Here is a 23,928-nt window from a genome sequence, read left to right on the forward strand (position 1 = left end):
TGTGAAACACTGCAATTCCATTTTGCTGACCTTTAGAAAGGCTCAACACATCAGGACAAAACTGTGCACACACTTTATGGCTGCTAAATTACAAGTCCCCCAAATGACCACATCAGCCTTTGATGGCAAAATTATACATTATGTAGCCTGCAATAACTTTGATGATATGACTCGTGTAACGGGGAGAAAAGGCTCATTTGAAATGAATATAAAACATAATTTGACTAGGGAAAATAAGCTGACATATAGTGCCTTCAACAGCTGAAACAAATCTAAGTGGTGCCATTAATCTATGTATAAAGAGCATATCTATAATTGAAATAAATTAACCAAAAGTTATTTTTGTCATTTTTAACATATGATGCATGCTAGTGGTGGCAGGACTCTTTGACAATTATTACTGTACACCTGGAAATTATTCTTCCCAATAAATATGAAACGGTAAATATGGTAGTAATACTAATTATACCACTGATATCACTACTACGACTACGAATAATAATAATAATAATAATAATAATAATAATAATGCAGAGTTGCAATCATTATTTTGTTGTGCAATTCAATGATAATAAAGGTGACTTGACATTACAACACGCGTTTAAGTCTGCCTCAGAAATTGGATTTTTTGGGTTTACTTTTTGTTCTCAATTAACTCGAGCATGACTTGACTTGAATTCCTGTAATTTTCCATTATTAAGAAATAGTAGAAATTTCGCACGCCCGCGCGCGTTACACACACACACACACACACACACACACACACACACACACACACACACACACACACACACACACACACACACACACACGTCAATTCAGCTCCTAAGCAAATACATCACTTTTTCAGCCAAGTCAGCCCACCCAGAGCCTCTCTATAAAAGCCGGGGCTGCCTTCCTGACAGTCTGCTTTTCGCCCTGGGACCTCCACTGTCCAGAATGAAGCCTCTCCTCCTGTCGGCGCTGTTTGGCTGCCTGGGTAAAAATTTCATTTGCACATTTTTTTTCGTCCTAGACGAACATAGCCTAGTTCTGCACAAACAAATATTTTGTTTTCTTAATCTTCTTCTAAATGTTGCCTTCCTCTCCTCCAGCTGTTTTCGCGTCTCCCACCACCACGGTGAGATGGTGCCTGAAGTCGGACCAAGAGTTGAAAAAGTGTACAGCCCTTGCAGCCAAAGCCCCTGTGTTCTCTTGTGTGAAAAGACAAAACTCTCTTGAATGCATCCAGGCAATTCAGGTAAAAAAAAAAAAATACTGTCCGAAATATTCACTTATAGGGGCATGCTCAATCGTTAGCCACAAGGTTTTGTTTTATTCTATCAGGCTTACCTGCCTCAAGTTGTTTTTCATAGTCTTCCATAAAGAGGCTACCAGTGACCAAAATGTTGTCACTGTCTATCTGATTCCTGACAAAACATGGTGTATGTATACATTAATGAGCTGTTGGAGCAATACGATGCAATGCCACTGTAAGATGGCAAATCATGTTTGGTGGCAAGGTGTGAAAGATCTGCTTCTCTAACAGGCTGGTGAAGCAGATGCCATCACTTTGGATGGAGGGGATGTCTATGTAGCTGGACTGAAAAACTATGCCCTGCAGCCCATTATTGCTGAGGACTATGGCCAAGGTAGGTTTAGTATTCAGTTACTTTTATTGATATCAGTAAATGCCATTCCCTTTCAGTCTCAAAAATGTCAGTGTTTAAATTTAAAAGTTTATTTCAATAAGATTTTATCATCAGAAAGAGGAAGATTAGCATTGTTGCCTGAGCAAAATTATTATTTTATATTAAGTAATTGTTACTATGTAGTTATTTATTTATTGATATTGATATTTGCATATGACCAGATTCAGACACCTGTTACTACGCTGTTGCTGTGGTCAAGAAGGACAGTGGATTCAACATCAATGAGCTGAAGGGGAAGAGATCCTGCCACACCGGGTTGGGGAAATCTGCAGGTTGGAACATTCCCATCGGGACTCTGGTGTCTATGGGTCAAATTCAGTGGACAGGCACTGACGACAGACCTGTGGAGGAAGGTCAGTTAACTGTATAGTGCACTACTCCAGGTAAAGAAGTTACACCTGTGATTGATCTTAAGCATTCTGATGCACCTTTTGGTTTTGCAGCGGTGAGTGAATTCTTCAGTGCCAGCTGTGTCCCAGGAGCAACACGGGGTTCCAATTTGTGTGCGCAGTGCAAGGGGGACTGCACAAAATCTCACTCGGAGCCTTACTATGATTACTCAGGAGCCTTCCAGTGAGTCCAAGTCCCAAGTCTCAATTCTACCATGAACATTACTCACCTTTATTAAACTGGACATTTGCCTTACAAACAGTATAACATATCATATCACATGATCTAAGCACACTAAATTGCTTTGCGTGGCTCTGCCCAACAGGTGCCTGGTGGAAAACAAAGGAGATGTGGCTTTTGTCAAACATGTCACCGTACCTGGTTAGTATCACAAGGCCCTCTATACCATTATGGGATGGTTGCATATTTAATATTGACTTAACACAGGTAGTTTCAGGCAAGCAAGCTGGTCAGCTCGATAGATGTCAGTCGTGTATATTGTATACAGTTAGTCTTGTATATTTGTGGCAAGTCTAACAGTAATTATTGTGGGTGTTTCTGCATAATCCCTTTGTTTTTTATGGTTTTCTCATATGCATGTATGTTGTGAATCACATTTGTATTCATAATCACAGTGAAGAACAGCCTCACTTTTGGATATGTCCAACATTTCCAGTAGACTAAAACAGTTCTTACTCATTTGCTCCAAAACAATACTTTTTACAATTGACTTCAAAAATTATGAATCACTTTATTTTGGGGGGTTTGTGTGTGGTCACCTATTTAGCTGATTGGCCTTTATTTACATAAGGAATGCCAGATGAAGTCAAAGTTCTGTTTTCCAGTGGTCCTAATTGCCAAAATAAAGCAGAAACAGAGATGCAAAACTAATCACTAACCATAAGTTACAAAATAAATAAACAAATAAATATGACAGAATATAAAACACACATACAGAAACAATGATGGACAAACCTGAGAAATTAAGACCAGACAGATTGAGAAGAAGTGTGAGTTTGTTTGTGTCTCCTACTTTGGTGAAGGGCACTATGGTAGAGTCCTATCCCTTCTTATGTCTGTCGTGCTTTCTGACAGCTAAAAAAATTAATCAGCAAAATCAGCAACTACAGCTTTAGACTTTACTGGCCTGGCATTAGTCCAGGCCAATAAATTCCATTGCCTTTAACAGTATGATTGACTGTGTCAAACACTTCTGAATGGTCAGTGAAAAGGGTGCAACAGCATTGTTTCTTGTCTAGAGAACAAATAATGTTATTTACCACTTTACAGGCAGCTGACATTGTGCTATGACAATCGTAAAAACCAGATTGATAACAGCTTACATTCTTTTCAAACAGAAATAAATGCAACTCTGTACACACAATCTGTTCTAAAAATTTTCCCAAGATATGAAAATTTTGATGGAGGGCTGTAGTTATTGTGATTGCCATCAGCACAGCCTTTGTGTAGGGGCAGCACATACACTGTTTTTCAGACATTTGGAGTACATCCAGTAGTGACAATCAGATTAAAAATATGAGGAGAATTGGTGTCATTGAGTCATGGTGGATCTACTCAGGTAAACACAACCTGTTTTTTTTACTGGACGTTTGCTGGTTTGCATGCACGCATGCTTAAATAAACTGCTGATGTGAGAGGATGGCTTTTCTTTTCATATCACAGCGAGACATTTATGTATAAATTGTCTAAAAGCAAGCCAATCTGAGGACTGGCCAGTTCTATGGGCATTTTTGAAGCAAGTTTTTGACTGGAAGTTCACTTTATTGAGTTTGACTAGTTGTATTGGGCCTCCCAGGCATGACTACAGAGTATGGCTGTAAAAGAGTATCTAACCTCAGTCTAATTTTCATGAATAAATGAATTAAATGTGTTACACTTTTACAGAATCAGAAAAGGCCAACTATGAGCTGCTGTGCAAAGATGGCACCAGAAAACCTATTGATGAATACAAGAACTGCTACCTGGCTACGGCACCACCCCATGCTGTGGTCAGTCGCAAGGACACAGAGCTGGCTGACCTCATCTACACAAGCCTCACCACTAACTTGGTAAGATAAGCTAACTAGATACATAATGCTAAATATTTATCCAGTTAAAGGAGTGAGGACTACATTGGACAGTTGACAGATTGAGAATAAACCCGTACTGGGAATTGTGACTGATAAAATCACAATTCCCATTGAGCACAATTTTATATATATATATATATATATATATATATATATATACATGTGTGTGTGTGTGTGTGTGTGTGTGTAAGATGATCAAATTGTTTCTTTTCCATTTCACACCCATCAAATTGTTCCCCATTTCACACCCATCAAATTGTTTCTTTTCCATTTCACACCCATCTATCAATGATTTCTGAAGCCATTATTGAGCATTATTGACCATCTGAGACCATTATTGAAAAATAATGGGTTTCCCAGCCAACTGGCAAAAGTGATTTCTAAAAACTGGTGTTTGGGTATATAATTGTTTCACAGTTAAACAGTCTCTTTGGGGAATTGGAGAATTAATAATGATTGGTCCAAACTGAGGACTGCAATACTTGGGAGAGAATGCTAGAATAATGTGTTTTCCAATTTATATGGAAGTGCCATATTTTTCTCCAGTTCTAGCCCAAGGGGGGGTGCCTGTCTTTTATCAACCAGTTGTTCAAATGTTGGATAATTAATGCCAAAAAGTAGAGTTTGAAATCTGAGGGTTGATGAACTATGGTGGTCCCTATCCTGGGATCTTGGCAGTGTCGGTAATTAATGCATACTTACACAAAAAAAATTATCCTTGGTAATATGTTCATCTTAATTTGACCTAATAAAGTCAGAATATGTTTACAACTCTTGGTAGAGATAGTGGAACAATATCAAGGTATAATCAAATGTCATCTGCCTGAAGTGACAGCTGGTGCTTTTTTCCCGCTATTTACCCTATATCAGATGATTGGCAAATCTTTTGAGCCAGAGTTTCAAGTGATATGGTGAATTGCAGTGGGGAGGCAGGGCAACCTTGGTAAGTCCCACACTTATATGATAAAAGAGGGGAGCACTGGTTTTCGGTCAGTACCATGGCTGAGGGATTACTGTAAAGTGTCTGTAACATCTTCATAAATTCTACACCAAAGACCAAGTGCGCTATAAATAGGACCACTTGAGCTGACCAAAGACCCTCTCGGTTTCTAGTGACAGGACAGCACAAAGAGTCAGTATCTCCGGTGCTGAATGTATGATATGTGGAAGACATCTCAAGTATATATAGTATATTTTTAAAAATGTATACTCATTAAAAAAACTGTTTATTAAGGTGGATTATGCATTAAATATTGTTAAGACTTTGAAAGTTCCACAATATACTTCAATACTAACTCCACAATCCGGCATATTTTGTGTCTTTCAGGACTTTAATCTCTTCAGCTCTGAAGGGTATGGTGATGCTAAAAACCTGATGTTTAAGGACTCAGCAAAAAAGCTGGTGCGGCTTCCCTCAACTATAGACTCTTTCCTGTATTTAGGTGCTGAATACATGAGCATCATCCGTTCTCTGAAGGAAGGTAAGGCTAAACACACATAAAACACACAAATACATGCTACCATAAAGCAGCAATCCATTTGCTCATGGATGTCTCCTTGTATTTTGCTTTCCAGCGAAGTCTTCAAGCGTAGAAACAGGTGCCATTAAATGGTGTGCTGTGGGTAAGACTGAGACAACTAAGTGTGACACATGGAGCATCGACAGCATTGTTGGAGACGGGAAAACCAAGATTGAATGCGAGAGTGCCGCCACAGTGGAAGAATGTGTGAAAAAGATTATGGTAAAGCAGTCTTAGATAAAAATATGTGAGTCTTTTTGCTTGGGGTTCATCTGGTGAAGTGCACATCTGATCATCATCATCCTGCTACTTTCTCTAGCATAAAGAGGCTGATGCAATGGCAGTGGACGGAGGACAGGTGTATACAGCTGGGAAGTGCGGTCTGATCCCTGCCATGGTGGAGCAGTATAATGAAGGTATAAGGCTTATATAGCATATAAACAAACAAAGACAAACAAAGTCCTCATGTTGCACTGTATTTGGTCAACTTTAACAATATCTGCATTTCCAACCTTTTCCACAGCATTGTGCAGCACTGATGGAAGTGGTAAACATCTTATTTTACTCTTTTGACATTTTACAGACGAGCCAGTTAATCCTGTCAGGGCAATTATAATGGCTATTTTTCTTATGAACTGTAGTTTTCTGATCCATCAGTTTGTGTGTTTCCACTCTTCTGCCATTTATTTACATCCACTGCTTCATTCACTGGCTCAGCTTCCTCTTACTATGCTGTTGGGGTGGTGAGGAAGAATTCTGGGGTGACCTGGGCTACCCTGCAGGGCAAGAGGTCTTGTCACACTGGCATTGGCAGAACCGCTGGATGGAACATCCCCATGGGCCGAATCTACAAGAGGACTGGAAGCTGTAACTTCAGTAAGCAGCTCTGAGTTTATTAGGTTTTTCTGGTGCATATCTGTGGGGTGTAACATCCACCATGCTGACCGCGCCTCCTTATGTCCTCAGATGAGTTCTTCCCTCAAGGCTGTGCCCCCGGAGCAGACCCTACTTCCTCATTTTGTTCTCAGTGCATTGGCAATAACAAAACTGTGGGAGATGACACCAAATGCAGAGCAAGCAGTGAGGAGCTCTACTATGGCTATGCTGGAGCCTTTAGGTAAGGAGCTGCAGTTCAGTTACATCCTGCTTTAGCTGACCCTAAATTCCACAAACAAAACCCACTAAGCCACTTAGGCTGTTTTCACACATAGGGTGTTTAGGTCGACCTAACTGTCTAGGCCGGCCTAATTGGTGCGGTGTGGGTAGTGTGAACACAACTAGCTGCACCCGAGCTCGGCCTAAACAACCGTACCGAGAGCGGCTGGAAGGGGTGGTCTCGGAGCGGCGCACCAAGCCCTTTAGTTCGGTGCGGGGCATCAAACCAGTGGTGTGAACGTGCAGCAAACCCGGGGTTGGCCCAAGCCTGGTGTACTCCACAAGTTTGGGCTAATGACCATTTACTTTAGCAGGATGATAGTGTTAGGGCTCATTCACACCTAGCTGGTATTCATTTCACCTAGCTTCTATTTTACATTATAACCCTATGGTGGAGAGCTGAACAAAGAAAACACCAACAACAGCTGTTATTTTCAGAATTTCCTCTCCACCGTCATAGGGTTATAATGTAAAATATCAGCTAGCTGAAATGGGATACAAGCTAGGTGTGAATGAGCCCATATGGTTACACGGTATGCCTAATGTAACATTTAGTATTATCACGTGTTTGCTAGCAAACGTAACTGCATTTAACATCAATGGTTCGTTCATGTCTAACGTTACAACTTACCTGGCTGTTCGCCGATATCTGCATATGGTGAGGGGGACCTGGTTTAACAGAATCAATCTGCGCCTTGTTCTGGTTTGTCTGGCAATTCGCATAGTCTCCAGTGCAAGAAAACATTGTTCTCCACACACAGCCATGCCTCGTTTTCAAATTCGAACGTTATAACTTCCCGACACTGAACGAGACAAACTATATAGTAGTGTCTAAACAGTAACGTTAGGCATATCAGATGGCATTGCTGTTGAGTCTCCATCGTTCACGTGTGTTCTGTTTACATCTCGAGGCTTCATTTCAACCTTCTTTTCCGGTTGGAAAGCTTGCTAAATACGTCATTTTCGTCTGGTTGCCATGGATACATAACGCTCCATTCGGTAGAACGGTGGACTTGGTACGGCAATAAAAAGCATATGTGAAACCGAGCCGCTCCAGTTGAAAATTGATACATTGGGTCAGCAAAAATATGTGACTGGGTCGACCCAAATATGTGTGAAAACACCCTTAAACTCGTATTAAATCTAAATAATCCTCCAGAACTCACTGCTTATGATGACTTCTTTATTGCAATCTGCTATTGCATTTTGTCTGTTTTATGTACTATATAAATGTAGATGTCTTGTGGATGGACGTGGAGATGTTGCCTTCATCAAACACACAATTGTTCCAGAAAACAGTGATAGTAAGAGACCACTATTCATCTCCCTGTTGTCACAGCTTTTCCATGATAGTATAATTTTCCAATAAAATTCTTACAAACCTTTCTCATTCCTTTTGTTACAGACGCAGGTCCAGATTGGGCTAAGAACTTGCGTTCCACAGACTATGAGCTGATCTGTCCTGATGCCCCTAATGCTCCAATCACTGCATATGAAACATGTAACTTTGCCCTAGTGCCTGCACATGCAGTGATAACACGTCCAGAGTTACGCAACGACGTGGTGAAGATACTCCAGGACCAGCAGGTTGGGTCCTAAACTGAATGTCGCTTTTGGCTTGTTTGTATCAAGTATTATTACATCATATCACACGTGTTATATATATTAAACTTTCTATGGTGGACATTGATCAAATTCTAACAGTGGACTTTATGTAAATCTTGTTCTTTGTTTTCAGGCCAAGTTTGGGAACCAAGTCACCGATGCTTCATTCAGGATGTTCCAGTCTGACGAAGGAAAGAACCTCCTCTTCAAAGACTCCACTAAGTGCCTCCAGGAAGTACCAAGTGGAACAACCTATGACCAGTTCCTGGGACCTGACTACATGACTGCCATGAGCAACATCAGAAATTGTGCTGAAACTGTGTCAGGTTTGTATTACTGTGGGTTTGGTCAAGAATATCAAGATAATAATCCAACAGCACAGATCCAATTTTTTAAAACAACACACACACACACACACACACACACACTAAACACACATCTGTTCAGTAATCTAATGTCTAAACGCTTTTCTTTCCCTTTCCATTAGATCTGGAGAAAACCTGCACTTTCCATTCCTGCCGGCAGTGATTCGTGATGAATTGTATTTTGTTTGCTACTGTTTTCTAGCAGTACAAGAAAAAAAGACAAACAAAAAAATTCAAACACGCAACCGTCAGTTGCATTTTATTCATATTTCCTTACATCCTCTACAAAGTAACGATAAGTGACAAAACATGCTCATATGTAATTTCCTTGTATGTCTGAACTTGACTTTTCTCAAATAAATCATGCTCTTTTTCATGTTCTGTTATGGTCACTGATTATTATGATGTATGAAGGAAAGAAACACGTCTTTAGATTTCATTATGCCAGTGATTTTTTTTTCTTTTGAATTAAAACTATTACCAAACATACTATGGGAAATATATTCACCCATTACTACAATTAATAAAGGATAATTTTCCATTCCACTGTTTTATAACCAGTTAAAACTCCTTGTAGTTGCTTTTAGGAACATAAATACAAATGAACCAGTACAAGAGACAAAAAAACAACAGCAACAAAGGAGAACAACAACAACAAACAAAATAAACAACAAACAGCCAAAACAGCACCGACTAAACAAAAGCACCGCATCATCTCTGCAGCATTTGTAACATTAATGAATGAAGTCCCTGTGGCACAGCCATAGACATAGATAGAGTTTTTGCTGCGGTCAGCTATGGTTCAGGATGTTACAGTTTTTTTCAATCGCTTTACCTCCTCTGTCAACTCAGAAACGCTGGTATCAAAACAGTTAATCCATAGGCCTAATGAGAGGCGCACTTCTCAAAATAACACATTTTGTTTGCAAAAGGCTCTTACCATGACAAAACATTTCAGACATGCAGCAAAAGCACATTTTGTCACCGTCCAATACAACTTGCAGTCAAGCGACATAATCCAGCCACTCACTCACTTCATACTCAACACCAAAATGCAATATACCCTTTTTAGTCTGAGCAGGTTCAACCTTACTTTCCTGTGTGTATTGCAGTCATATTTTTGACAATTTACATAGTTACATATTGTAAAGCAAGTAGCAAAAGCCAATATTTCCCTCAAACAACTCAACTTCTGCCCAAATGAGTAGATTTCTTCTATCAGCTTTACTGTACTGTAACATGTTGACAGCAGAATACAAAATACAGCTATCAGTTTGAACCAGGTTCTCCTGTGAGCTGCACATTCAAATGTGAACTTACAGTAAAGAATTGCATCCAAACTCAGAAAGACTTTGAAGTGAAATTGTACTGTATTGATGGCAAAAACTGAAATACGGTAAGTCACATACAGTATTACACAGAAAAACTCAAAGGAGTTGAGAAAAAAAAATAGAGAATACAATTTATAGGCCCCTTTTTTGTAGGTGCATACTGATTGATTGGTGAATGGTGATTTGTGGAAAGGGTAGTGATGCAGGTGCACTAGTGATTTCACAGAGATGCAGGTCATTTCTGTCAGCTGTGAGCAGATGTTTTGTTTTTGATTACCAGGGTGAAGTCAATGGAGTCAGGGCCGTGTAAATGACACATGTGAGAAGTGTTGTGCAAAAGAGCGTGAAACGTGTGAATCCAATGAAAAGGTATGAACACATTTGCAAAAGAAAACTTCTGCTGTGGTTTGGAGGTGAAGATGACGACAAAGTGGATCCCAGTTTCATTATGCTGGAAAAAGCGAATGAAAAAAACTGTAACAGAAGTGTCTCTTCCAATATACTATGCTGAGGTCAGATCAGGCTCTTTACAGCACAAGGTGGTGGTGCTCATGGGAAATGCAGTCTTCATTCTGGGAAACGTCACCACTTTTGTCCACAGGGGCCACCAAAATCAACACAAAATGAAAAAAATTAAACATAACACACTATCTGTTATTCAGGTCTATCTTAGCTTTTTCACTTATGGAGGATAACCCCAGCAGCTGAAATCAAGTCTGATTCGGGCAGAGCAAATGCTGATTTGGACATCTTCGGTAAACATGACCTATCCCCAAGAGGCAACCTTGTTTTGATTCAGGCATGGATACAGCATACCTAGCCAATCCTGTGACATGAAAGGCAGAACTAGAAGGCAGGCACACATGGCATGGATACAAGTGTCTTCATGCCATTTACATTTCCAGCACAATTTTATAAAGATGGACAGGATTAAAATAATACAGATGAAGTATCTTGGTAACACTTTACAATAAGAGTACAACAATTAACATTAGTTAATGCCGTAATGGTTAATTAACTGTTAGTTAATGATTATTATGGCATTTACCAATGTTAATAATATCTACAATAACCCTTAAATAACATATAAATTAATACCTTAGCATGAACAGCATTAGTAAATGATTCTTAGACACATTAGTTAACAGTTAGTTAACTGTTACTTAATGTTTATTACCTGTTACTTAATGTTTATTACGGCATTAACTAACGTTAATTGTTGTACCCTTATTGTAAAGTGTTACCAGTATCTTATGTGTGTGTAAATTTTCCCTGAACTTCTCTCGCACTGGAAATTATCTTTGCCCAGGAGTCTTTGTCAATGTTCAGATTCAAATCCTTCTGCCAGATGAATCTGAGGTTCTCACAGCTGCTATATATCACATTAACAGTCATCTTATAAAAGCTGGAAGCTGAATGATTATTTTTTGGTCATTTGAGATACAGCTGCTCCTATTTGCAAATACCTCCAGAAGATTGATTTATCTGTTAAAAAAAAAACAAAAAAAAAAACACCTGCTTCCTCACTGTTATCACCGGTATAGTCCAAGGTGAAAAATAGCTGCTTATATTGTGAAATCTTAATATATTCTTTGAGTGTTGTAAATTGGATTAGTCTCCTTTCTCCTTGGCTTATTCAAGAAGTGTTTTTTGTGCTAGATCCTCAATTGGACTGAAGGGGGCAGTAAGTTCTTGTTCTATTCTCATTCATCCTAGTTGATTATTTACAGTTTTTCTCAATTGCTAAAACACTAAACCCTATTGTCTGAAATGCTCCATTGCCTGAACCCACTGATTGAATCAGTCACTCTTTTGGCAAAACCATAAGCACTTTTCACCTGTTTAGATACAACTTGCCAACACAATTTCATCGTGATGCACCTGTGTTGCATAATGGTGAGCACTGGTGGCAAAAGTCAAACACAAGTAAAGCACTGGTGTCACTGGTTGAACACAACAACTCAAAATTGATCACACTTGTGGATAATGATGTGAGGGAACATATATAAGCCAGTTCAGAGAGCACTGCTGTGTGAGGCACTACAATGGATAGAAATCTGAGAGGAGTTCGTGTGAGAGGTGGTCAAGGTGGTCGACCACCTCTCACTCTGACAACATAGTTCAGTTTTGAGCACAGATTGAACTGTTTTGAGGTGAAAGTTTGGTTTTGCAAGAGGAGTCTGAAGTTTTGTGAATGTAGCTTGAAAATTAGGTTTTGTGTGTACAGTTTAGAGAAAAGGAGAGCAACTTTTGAGAAATGTGTCTTAGCAATTGAGAAAAACCAGTGTCTTGCAATGCAGCCAGCTTGAAGGCAATCCTATACAGCTCTACACTGGGCAGAGAAAGCCCACCATTCCTTCAAGTATTGTTTACAGTAGCATCATTGACAGGTAGTTAGACTGTGAGGCAATCACCATCTTGGTATTCAGTGGTGTTAATCTTGCCTCAAAGGGTTAGATTGAGGGCTTTGCACATCTCTAGACTATGCTTTATCTTTGTAAGGATGATAGTCTTATTAAAATGTATTACATCTGCAAATCCAGGGTGCAATTTGACACTCATACCAGATGAAATCCACCTAAACTGATCTGTCCAAACCGTAGATGGATGACATAACTTAGATGATGGCATAACCTCCAATGTCTGCCAGTTGACCTCATAGCCAGAAATCTGATTAAACTTTTCAGTGTATCAAGACCCTGGGTGGAGGATGCTGGATCTGAAACCAGGCAAAGAATGTCATCACCAGATAGAAAACATTTATGTTCTGTTCCACCTGCCTGCATTCCCTTAATTCTTGCCTCTTTCCTTATGGATGGAAGAATAATTGAAACAGAACAGGGGAAAGAGGATCCCCCTGCTTTTTGCCCCTAGACAGCCCAAAAAATGGGGAAACTAGAAGAGTGTATTCAGTAGAGTGCAGATCTCCGCCAGGTGGGTCTCCGCTTCTCCGAGCTGCAGGCTGCTGACCACAGCTCAGAGAAGTCTAAGCAGCTAATTGAATTGTCAAACACTTCTCAAATTACAAATTAAATTTCTCTATGATTCAAACATAATACAGTACAGTAGCTTGCCAGCCATTTGTAGCACTTTGCTGGAAGTCGTATAGCTTATTTGAACAGAAATTGGTATCAAAAAGAGCACCAAGTAAAATTCTAAATTACTACTATGACTCACAGCAACCACAAGAGGTTCTTCACGGTATAGGCATAAGTGTGCACAAAAGGCTGATAGGCCCATTAGGTTCCATATAAATTACTTTAATCCAATCAAGAAATCCCCTCCCAAACCCTGAACTAAACTTTTTAGACACTAAATACATTTTTTTTTTAAGATCACTGAATAAAAAACTCCATTCAGTCCTATCAAATGTCTTCTTGGTGTTAAGCCAGAAGGCAGCAACTGGTGTATCAGCATTATGATTTAACCATATCAAGTGAAGTCACCATCTAAGATTGTCAGAAGAAGCCCTCCCTTTAATAAAACCTACTTGATCTGAATGGATAATTGTCAATAAGATATCCTTCTTATAGACAGAACTTGTTACAATCAGCATACACTAGGCTAATTGGTCTGAAGCCACCAGGGTCCAATGAATCCTTATCTTGTTTAAGGGTCAGTGAAATGAGAGCTTCATTGAACGTGTCAGGGAGGCAACCCAAAGCATTTGCTTCACTGAAAAACTTTGTTAATATAGGTGCTAATTCATCTATGTTCTCTTTTAAAATATTTATTTACCGACTCAAACTTCCCTATACTCACTTATACTTACTTCTTGAGTCATTGGTTAGTAGTCATTGGTTCAGCACTACACTATTACTAACTCCAGCTAAATGTTTACACTATTTCCTCTAAAATGAGCACTTTCCCTTTTCTATTCTTTACAGATCACACTCATCTGTTACTGTAGAGACACTGTCAGTGTAACGAATGCCTATGATCAACACCAGCTCAACACCAAAACAAATACTATTATCTCAATGTGGCATGCAGCAAAGTTGTTCTAAATAGGAAAAGTTTATAAATAATCCTGTTGTGCTTATATAGTGATTATCATGACATAAGAATACCACCATTCTGTTTTACAGATTTACAGCATAGCAATGTCAGATTTTTGTGGGTGGCAGCTGTCACCCTACAAAAAAACCTTGCCACCCCAGCTGTCACCCCAGTTTTGGGCAATCTAAAAAAGTGTCACTGGTTGAAAACTTACAATATCAAAACTTGGATGTCCAAATGAATGTAGCATAGTGTGGTGCTGCACGTTTTCTCTGTCTCACAGCAGTCAGTGGCCTTGGTTAGGCTTTCTGTCTCTCTCTCTTAGAGTGGAACACAGAACTCACATGAACACACCACTGATGCTGCTGTAAATTTGATATATGAGTGTCACAAACAAACAAACATTAATTATCAGTTTCCAAGGTCTGAAACTTTTATTTGTTATCCCAGGACAGTGGTTTTACTGCTCCCTGTTTGTCACTGTGAGGTTCTCTCCCTGTGATCTCTCCAACAATCTGAAAAGCCCAGGACGGGTGCTCACGGCATCTGTATACATTTTGTTTGTTTGTTCCTTACCTACTTACTTATACAAGCTCATTGAGAAAAGGGGACAGGGCAAGTGGTAGCGTACAGTAAAAGACTACAAAAAACACTGACTTCTTTACATGGGACGGCTACTTCAAACTCAGTCACAGGTTCCTTTTGTAATGTCTGCTCTTATACATGCCCCTCCACAAGGACACCCTCATACAGTTCAAAATAGAGCTGTAGAACAATACCTTGACCTAGAAAGGAAAAATCTTTCTGAATTTTCCAACTGAGGCCATCATGACTTACCATGGCTTCAGCTTTGACAGTATTTATGCAGTTCTCTGTCTTGTCGGGATTGTGGCTGGTGGAGATTGTGTTACTTTATGATGTGAACCATTTATAGAAGCATTTAAATGGTGCAGTATGGTTACTGGAAATATGTTTTAAACCTTCTCCAGAAGATACCTGTTGCTTCACAATAACAGAAAAGCCAGAATGAAATTGAATATCGGGTCATTTCTGCATTCTTTGGGCTTAATTGTGATTTATGTTTCGGCTCCTCATTCCTACAGTAACACATGACTTTGTAAAAATTTTGAAGTTGCATCACCTGCAACACTAATCTCCTTTGTATCTGCAGGAACAATACCTGCATTTATTCAGTTTCTAGGAAGTAACTCTGGTTACAGGAAAAATACAGTGTCAACATTCTTAAGTTACAATAACATCTACAGTCAACATATGCTGACAGCACAGAACAAATCAGGTTTGTCATGGATAACTAAATTCTAGTGACTGCTTAGGTGGGAGGTAACACCAATACTGCTGAGTCAGTGGTCAAGAGTTCACATGACTGTGTAGACACACACAGGTGTGACTAAAATCTCAGTTTCAACAGTTTAGACTTCTGTAATGTTCTAGCACAGAGTAAAAAAGACAATATAATCTCAACAAAAGCGCTTTCCAAGTCTTCACTTAGATATTTGAAAGCATCGGTGCCCACTTTGTCCAACACATGCTCTTGGCCACAGTGCTCTGTCATTCCCCTGCAGACATTTGGAAAACGTGCATCAAATTAATAGTCAGTTTCACTCATTAAACACTAGTGTGATATAAGGACAGATAATTGTTATGACCTTGGGTTTCTTCTGCCCATTTGCCTCCCCATGACAGGTTTAACAGGAAAAAGAGAGAGAGACGTGACTTGTCACATCACCAGCTATTTCATCACCACCCCTTCTTGTCCACTGGAACAATACCAGTGTTCATAAGTTGCACCAGAAATGCCCATAGTTATGATTAAAATGCAGCTCATGGCAGGTGTAAACCAACACTGACAGTGAAAACCGTCTGATAAATGGGATCGTCGCAGATCAGATTGCAACAGAGGAGGTGTTGTTGACTTCATTTAGAGATCAACATGTACTTTAGGCTCTTGTGTTGGGTAATCTTGGCTTAGTAAACGTCGCTCTTGGATCAGTAAATTAAATTCCTCATCAGCAATGTCATTTGTCTTTCCCTTGCAGTGACTGTTGTGACTGATAACCATCCTGCACAGGGTCATTCACCTTTTCTCCATTAGTGGCAACCAACCTACCATGGATAGGCCTATTCATCTTCAGAAACATTACTCGTGTTTAAAGAAAACCTGAGGACGCTGTACAAATACCATTTGACCCAGATCTACAATGTAATCTGATTTTGGACAAAGCCAGGCTAGCACGCCTTTTATCTCACCAGTATTGTGGCTCATAGAAAAAGCAACATCAAAGTATGATACACAATATGGAGATATCAGTATCCAGGTCTGCCTCAAAAATTTGAATTTTCCTTTTTTTTTTGTTTTTTTTTTGTTTTTTTTTTTGTTCTCTATTAATTTGGGAACCAAAAATTAATATTGTCCATAAAAGTTTGGATTAGATGCAAGACTTTTACAAATGATATTGTTTCTTTGTTCAAATAATATCTATCAAATAATATCACAGACACACACACACACACACAAATTGACTCTTTCCTGTATTTGGGTGCTGAATACATGAGTGTCATCCATTCCCTGAAGAATGGTATGACAAGGCGCGCACACACACACACACACACACACACACACACACACACACACACACACACACACACACACACACATCTAATGCCGTGCAATACAAAGCAAACTATGTCATTTTTTTCAGCCAAGTCACTGCACCCAGAGCCTCTCTATAAAAGCCAGGGCTGCCTCCCAGACAGTCTGCTTTTTGCCCTGGGACCTCCACTGTCCAACATGAAGCTTCTCCTGCTTTTGGCACTGTTTGGCTGCCTGGGTGAAAATTTCTTTTGCACAGGCTTTTTTTTTTCCAGCCAAACAAACTCTGCACAAACCGTCAATTTTTTTTTCAAAATGTTATCATCATTTACAGCAACTGGGTTTGCGGCACACCACACTAATGTGAGATGGTGCATGAAGTCGGTCCAAGAGCAGGCAAAATGTTTGGACCTTGCAGCTGCAGCCCCTGTTTTCTCCTGTGTGACCAAGCAAAATTCTCTTGAATGCATCCAGGCAATTGCGGTAAGCTTATTGTCCAGAATATTCACTTGTAGGGACACGCTCAGTATCTATTCACATTATATGATTTTATTTTAATTCTGTCAGGCTTACCTGCCTCAAGTTGTTTTTCATAGTCTTCCATAAAGAGGCTACCAGTGACCAAAATGTTGTCACTGTCCATCTGACTCCTGACAGAACATGGTGTATGTATACATTAATGAGCTGTTGGAGCAATACGATGCAATGCCACTGTAAGATGGCAAATCATGTTTGGTGGCAAGGTGTGAAAGATCTGCTTCTCTAACAGGATGATGAAGCAGACGCCATCACTTTGGATGGAGGGGATGTCTATGTAGCTGGACTGGAAAACTTCAACCTGCAGCCCATTATTGCTGAGGACTATGGCCAAGGTAGGTTTAGTATTCAGTTACTTTTACTGATATCAGTAAATGGTGTTTGTTTTCAGTGCCAGTATTTAAATTTCAAAGTTTTTTTTTTTTTTTTTTTTTTTTTTTAAAATCAAACAAGGCCGTATGATGAGGGAGTGGGAGTTTTACATTTTGTATTAACAAAATTTAAAGTGTAATTGTTCTCTGTTCTCATGTGCATATGACCAGATTCAGACACCTGTTACTATGCTGTTGCTGTGGTCAAGAAGGACAGTGGATTCAACATCACTGAGCTGAAGGGGAAGAGATCCTGCCACACCGGGTTGGGGAAATCTGCAGGTTGGAACATTCCCATCGGGACTCTGGTGTCTATGGGTCAAATTCAGTGGACAGGCACTGAAGACAGACCTGTGGAGGAAGGTCAGTTAACTGTATAGTGCACTACTCCAGGTAAAGAAGTTACACCTGTGATTGATCTTAAGCATTCTGATGCACCTTTTTGGTTTTGCAGTGGTGAGTGAATTCTTCAGTGCCAGCTGTGTCCCAGGAGCAACACGGGGTTCCAATTTGTGTGCGCAGTGCAAGGGGGACTGCACAAAATCCCACTCGGAGCCTTACTATGATTACTCAGGAGCCTTCCAGTGAGTCCAAGTCCATGAACATTACTCACCTTTATTAAACTGGATATAACATATCATATCATTGTAAGCCCATGCATTTTTTTCTGAAAATTCCTCTGGTTACTGAAACACCCTGATCTCTCCTACAGTAAATAATCTAAGCACACTAAATTGCGTTGTGTGGTTCTGCCCAACAGGTGTCTGGTGGAGGATGCTGGGGATGTGGCTTTTGTCAAACATGTCACCGTACCTGGTTAGTATCACAAGATCTTCTATATGATATGCATATTAAAGTCCTCCTGTAGCCATTTATTAAACCACTAAAAATCAACCACCCACACTGAAATAACTTTAATTCTAAGTAATTAAGCAATTGACTGTAAAATATCATAAAACAGTGTCACACCTTATCATATCAATTTCTAGGAAAAAATCTTTTTGATCAGAGCTGCCTCAGAATATTCTGCCTGGACTTGGAAAAGCCCAGACTGACAAATAAACATCTGTATCATCATTCGGTCCCCTTTTGAGGAGAGTTACATCTATTTTTCTTAGTTTTATTTAACTTTAAATTTTGTGAAATTCACTCGGGACAGTCACAACATATGGGTTTTTTTCGTGTTTGATTGAAAATTGTGAAAATGTGAACAATGAATTGCATGAATGTTCAGTTTGTTCACATAAAGCAGCATGTTCTGAACAATAGAAAAAAAGTTTTTTGTCAAACTGAATTTTTATTGATTTGTGTTTGATGCTATGGACAACAAAAGGGCCACGTCACGTCAACCACCCATGTATGTTGTGAATCACATTTGTATTCATAATCACACTGAAGAACAACCTCACTTATGGATATTATTGCTATACATGAAATCTTGAAGTATTTGTCCAACATTTGCAACAGACTAAAACAGTTCTTACTCTTTTGCTCTAAAACAATACTTTTTACCATTAACTTCGAAAAATGTTCAGTCTTTTTATTTTGGGGGGTTAGTGTGTGGCAACTTAGTTAGAGAAGCAAACTTATGACTGGAAGTTCGCTGTTTTGAGATTGACTGGTTGTACTGGGCAGCTCCCACGCATATGTATAAACTGGAAAGCTGGCCCGAAAGAAGCATCTAGACTCAATCCAATGTCCCTGGATAAATTAATGAATACCACAGAAACATTTGAATCTTAATTTAATTCTGTTACACTTTCACAGACTCAGTAAAGGCCAACTATGAACTGCTGTGCAAGGATGGCACCAGAAAACCTGTTGACGAATACAAGAGCTGCCACCTGGCCAGGGTACGAGCCCATGCTGTGGTCAGCCGCAAGGACACAGAGTTGGCTGATTTCATCTACAAAAGCCTCACCACTGAGTTGGTAAGATAAGCTAACCAGATACATAATGCTAAATATTTATCCAGTTCAACGAGTGAGGACTAGATTAAACAGTTCACAGACAGAGAGAATAAACCCATACTGGAAATTGCTTGATAACATTTCAAGTCTCAAAATGCCTTTAAGATTTTGAAAGTTCCACAGTATATTTCAGTACTAACTCCACAATACGGCATCTTTTGTTTTTCAGAGCTTTGACCTCTTCTCCTCTGACAACTATGCCCCAGCTAAAAACCTGATGTTCAAGGACTCAACAGTACAGCTGGTGCGGCTTCCCTCGACTATAGACTCTTTCCTGTATTTGGGTGCTGAATACCTGAGCATCATCCGTTCTCTGACGACAGGTAAGGCACACACAAACACACAAACAAACCTGCTATGATAAAGCAGCAAAGTATTTGCTTATAGTTGTCTCCTTGTATTGTCGTGTCTTCAGGCACAACAGCAGGCGCCATTAAATGGTGTGCTGTGGGTAAGGCTGAGACAACTAAGTGTGCTGCATGGAGCATCAAAAGCATTGTTGAAGACGAGAAAACCAAGATTGAATGCGAGAGTGCCGCCACAGTGGAAGAATGTGTGAAAAAAGATTATGGTAAAGCAGTCTTAGATAAAAATATGTGAGTCTGTTTTTAGCTTGGAGTTCATTTGGTGAAGTGCACATCTGATCATCATCATCCTGCTACTTTCTCTAGCGTTCAGAGGCTGATGCAATGGCAGTGGACGGAGGACAGGTGTATACAGCTGGGAAGTGCGGTCTGATCCCTGCCATGGTGGAGCAGTATAATGAAGGTATAAGGCTTATATAGCATACAAACAAACAAAGACAAACAAAGTCCTCATGTTGTATTGTATTTTGTTCAACTTTAACAATATCTACATTTCCAACCTTTTCCACAGCATTGTGCAGCACTGATGGAAGTGGTAAATATCTTATTTTATTCTTTTGAGTTTTTACAGATGAGCCAGTTAATCCTGTCAGGGCAATTATAATGGCTATTTTTCTTATGAACTGTAGTTTTCTGATCCATCAGTTTGTGTGTTTCCACTCTTCTGCCATTTATTTACATCCACTGCTTCATTCACTGGCTCAGCTTCCTCTTACTATGCTGTTGCGGTGGTGAAGAAGAGTTCTAACGTGACCTGGGCTACCCTGCGGGGCAAGAGGTCTTGTCACACTGGCATTGGCAAAACCGCTGGATGGAACATCCCCATGGGCCAAATCCACAAGAGGACTGGAAGTTGCAAATTCAGTAAGCAGCTCTGTGTTTATTAATTTTTTTCTGGTGCATGTCTGTGGGGTGTGACATCCACCATGCTGACCGTGCCTCCTTATGTCCTCAGATGAGTTCTTCCCTCAAGGCTGTGCCCCCGGAGCAGACCCTGACTCTTCATTTTGTTCTCAGTGCGTTGGCAGTAACAGAGATGTGGAAGATGGAGCCGAATGCAGAGCAAACAGTGACGAGCTCTACTATGGCTATGCTGGGGCCTTTAGGTAAGGAGCTGCAGTTCACCTTTTCTCTATGTTGTTGCTGCAGTTCACCTTTTCTCTGTGTTGTCTGTTTTTAACTATCTGCACTGCCTTCTGTAGCACTTTGAGATTTGTTTTTATGTAAAGTGTGTTACAAATAAAATTAGGTGAAATTAGGACCTACATCCTGCTTTAGCTGACCCTACATTCCACAAACAAAACCCACTAAGCCACTTAAACGCGTATTAAATCTAAATAATCCTCCAGAACTCACTGCTTATGGTGACTTCTTCATCGCAATCTGCAATTGCATTTTGTCTGTTTTATGTACTATATAAATGTAGATGTCTCGTGGATGAATCTGGAGATGTTGCCTTCATCAAACACACAACTGTTCCAGAAAACAGTGATGGTAAGAGATTGCTATAGACCGCTTTTCATCTCCATGATAGTATCATTTTCCAATAAAATTAAGCCTTTCTCATTCCTTTTGTCACAGGCGCAGGTCCAGATTGGGCTAAGAACTTGCGTTCCACAGACTATGAGCTGATCTGTCCTGATGGCCCTAATGCTCCAATCACCGCATATGAAACATGTCACTTAGCCCTAGTGCCTGCACATGCAGTGATAACACGTCCAGAGTTACGTAATGAGGTGGTGACGATACTCCAGGACCAGCAGGTTGGGTCCTAAACTAAATGTCACTTTTGGCGTGTTTGCATTAAGTGTTATTATGTTATATTACAAAGTACTGTAACACTATAGGTTGGACATTAATTAAATGTAAAAATGAATCTCATTCTTTGTTTTTAGACCAGGTTTGGGAACCAAGGCACTGATGCTTCATTCAGGATGTTCCAGTCTGACGAAGGAAAGAACCTCCTCTTCAAAGACTCCACTAAGTGCCTCCAGGAAGTACCAAGTGGAACAACCTATGACCAGTTCCTGGGACCTGACTACATGACTGCGATGAACACCATCAGGAATTGTACCGAAACTGTGTCAGGTTTGTATTACTGTGGGTTCAGTCAAGAATATCAAGGTAATAATCCAGCAGTACTCCAAATTAACTTTTTAAACAAGCATACTTTTGATTGTCAGAAACTTTGAATGACCCTTTCCCTCCCTCACACAAATAAAAGACACACACACACACACACACACACACACACACACACACACACACGTGCGCATGCACACACAGTATAAACACATGTTCAAAAATCTAATGTCTAAATGATTTTCTTTCCCTTTTAATTAGATCTGGAGAAATCCTGCACTTTCCATTCCTGCCAGCAATGATTTGGGAAGACTTCTGAATTTACAGCGCTTCAGTCAACCCACAATGATTCATATAACCTTCCTGAACTGGACCCAATAACGACATGTGTATTTTGCTTCTGATTATTTTCAAGCAATACAAAAACAAACAAACAAAAAAAAAAACTGTCTATAAAATACATAGCCATTACTTGCATCCTTTTTATTCACAGTGCTCAACAAAAAAAAATTTACAAATGAACTCTTAAGTGACAAATCATGCTGATATGTAACTTCCTCATATATCAATGCTTACCTTGACTTTTCTCAAATAAAGCACGCCCTTTTTCATGTTCATGTTCTGGGTACGGATTATTGCATTTTCTCTTTGAATCAACGTGATATATGAAGAAAAATAAAACAAACAACAAAAAACAGGTCTTCGGGATGTCACCAAATATGAAGAATATATTTACAAAAAGAGAATACATTTAAGAAGCATACATTTATTGAAAATGTATATGGAGAGACTATCACCACAATATTCCAGCATTAGCAAACAATCATGGAAATAACCCCTTCCTCTATAAATGAAAATGTCTTGGCTTAAATTTAACCTACCGTGCAATCTTTTTTTTTTTTTTTTTTTTTTTTTTTTTTAACAGTTTGAAATGACTTCACAAAAAGTGCAGTCATTGACTAATATTATTTACTAGGTATATTGACATATTGACCTAGCACCGTGTTTATCAGTAACTACTAACAGTGGATCAGTTATAATTATAATTATAAATGGATGGATTGGTAGAATCGTTTAAATATGTTATTGCACTCAGTTCTTTCTACACAGACAGACAAACATGCAGAAAAAAATGAGACATTGTTAAGAAAAAAACATTGGTAAGAAAAAAAATAGCAGCAGAATGGAATGAGTCCAATTTAAAAACTCTATGCACATTATTCCATTGGCATGTAAGTTTAAAAGGCATTCTTAAGCAATTGCATTGTAACGTTGACTTCAGTTGTAGAATAATTTATTATTGTGCCATCACCCTTGAATAAAGTTGCATCACATACATTACATCACATTACATTGTGCTTGTTCATTAGGGAATGCTTTTTACGGCATGATGATAATAGGAAAAAATGGCAGTGGTGTCAGAGAGGAGGATGCTGTCCAAACTACGTGGCATCTTGGACAATGTCTCCCACCCACTCCATGACACACCGGTCAAGCACAGGAGTGCATTCATTGCAAGACTGATTCCACCGAGATGCACCACAGAGAAACACAGGAAGTCATTCCTTGCTGTGGCCCTCAGGCTTTTTAACGCCTCCCATGGAGGGTCAAATATCCTGAGTTAAAGGACTGCGTACCTGCACGCCATCAAACTGTTTATTTAAACATTTAACAGCAATTGCAATTATTTATACCTGTAGGACTTGTGAAATAACCATGTGTATATATGGTGTATATGAGCATACTTTTTAAAAATATTCTCAATTTCTTATTTCTGTAGTTGTTGTAGTTGTTGTTGTTGTTAACAATTATATTTATACATAATGCACATACGTTTTTACAACTA

General features: G+C 39.4%; 2 protein-coding genes across 2 annotated transcripts; both read left to right on the forward strand.

Annotated features, from left to right (window-relative positions):
• Positions 1 to 939: 939 nt before the first annotated feature.
• Positions 940 to 8,979, forward strand: LOC115374812 (serotransferrin-1-like). The gene is made up of 17 exons (XM_030073941.1): positions 940 to 979; positions 1,095 to 1,240; positions 1,529 to 1,631; positions 1,853 to 2,044; positions 2,135 to 2,264; positions 2,407 to 2,462; positions 3,987 to 4,150; positions 5,499 to 5,652; positions 5,747 to 5,913; positions 6,011 to 6,107; positions 6,215 to 6,238; positions 6,409 to 6,567; positions 6,658 to 6,808; positions 8,083 to 8,150; positions 8,252 to 8,433; positions 8,585 to 8,777; positions 8,939 to 8,979. The coding sequence occupies exons 1-17, from the start codon at positions 940 to 942 to the stop codon at positions 8,977 to 8,979; spliced, it is 2,067 nt and encodes a 688-aa protein (XP_029929801.1).
• Positions 8,980 to 16,943: 7,964 nt separating this feature from the next.
• Positions 16,944 to 22,698, forward strand: LOC115374814 (serotransferrin-like). Its single transcript, XM_030073942.1, has 16 exons — positions 16,944 to 17,240; positions 17,527 to 17,629; positions 17,837 to 18,028; positions 18,120 to 18,249; positions 18,426 to 18,481; positions 19,433 to 19,596; positions 19,805 to 19,958; positions 20,051 to 20,214; positions 20,307 to 20,403; positions 20,512 to 20,535; positions 20,706 to 20,864; positions 20,956 to 21,106; positions 21,427 to 21,494; positions 21,582 to 21,763; positions 21,896 to 22,088; positions 22,344 to 22,698. Exons 1-16 carry the CDS (start codon positions 16,956 to 16,958, stop codon positions 22,382 to 22,384), a joined length of 2,163 nt encoding a protein of 720 aa, XP_029929802.1. The 5' UTR covers positions 16,944 to 16,955; the 3' UTR covers positions 22,385 to 22,698.
• Positions 22,699 to 23,928: the final 1,230 nt, after the last annotated feature.

Source organism: Myripristis murdjan, chromosome 17 (assembly GCF_902150065.1).
Source record: "Myripristis murdjan chromosome 17, fMyrMur1.1, whole genome shotgun sequence".
NCBI lineage: Eukaryota > Metazoa > Chordata > Actinopteri > Holocentriformes > Holocentridae > Myripristis > Myripristis murdjan.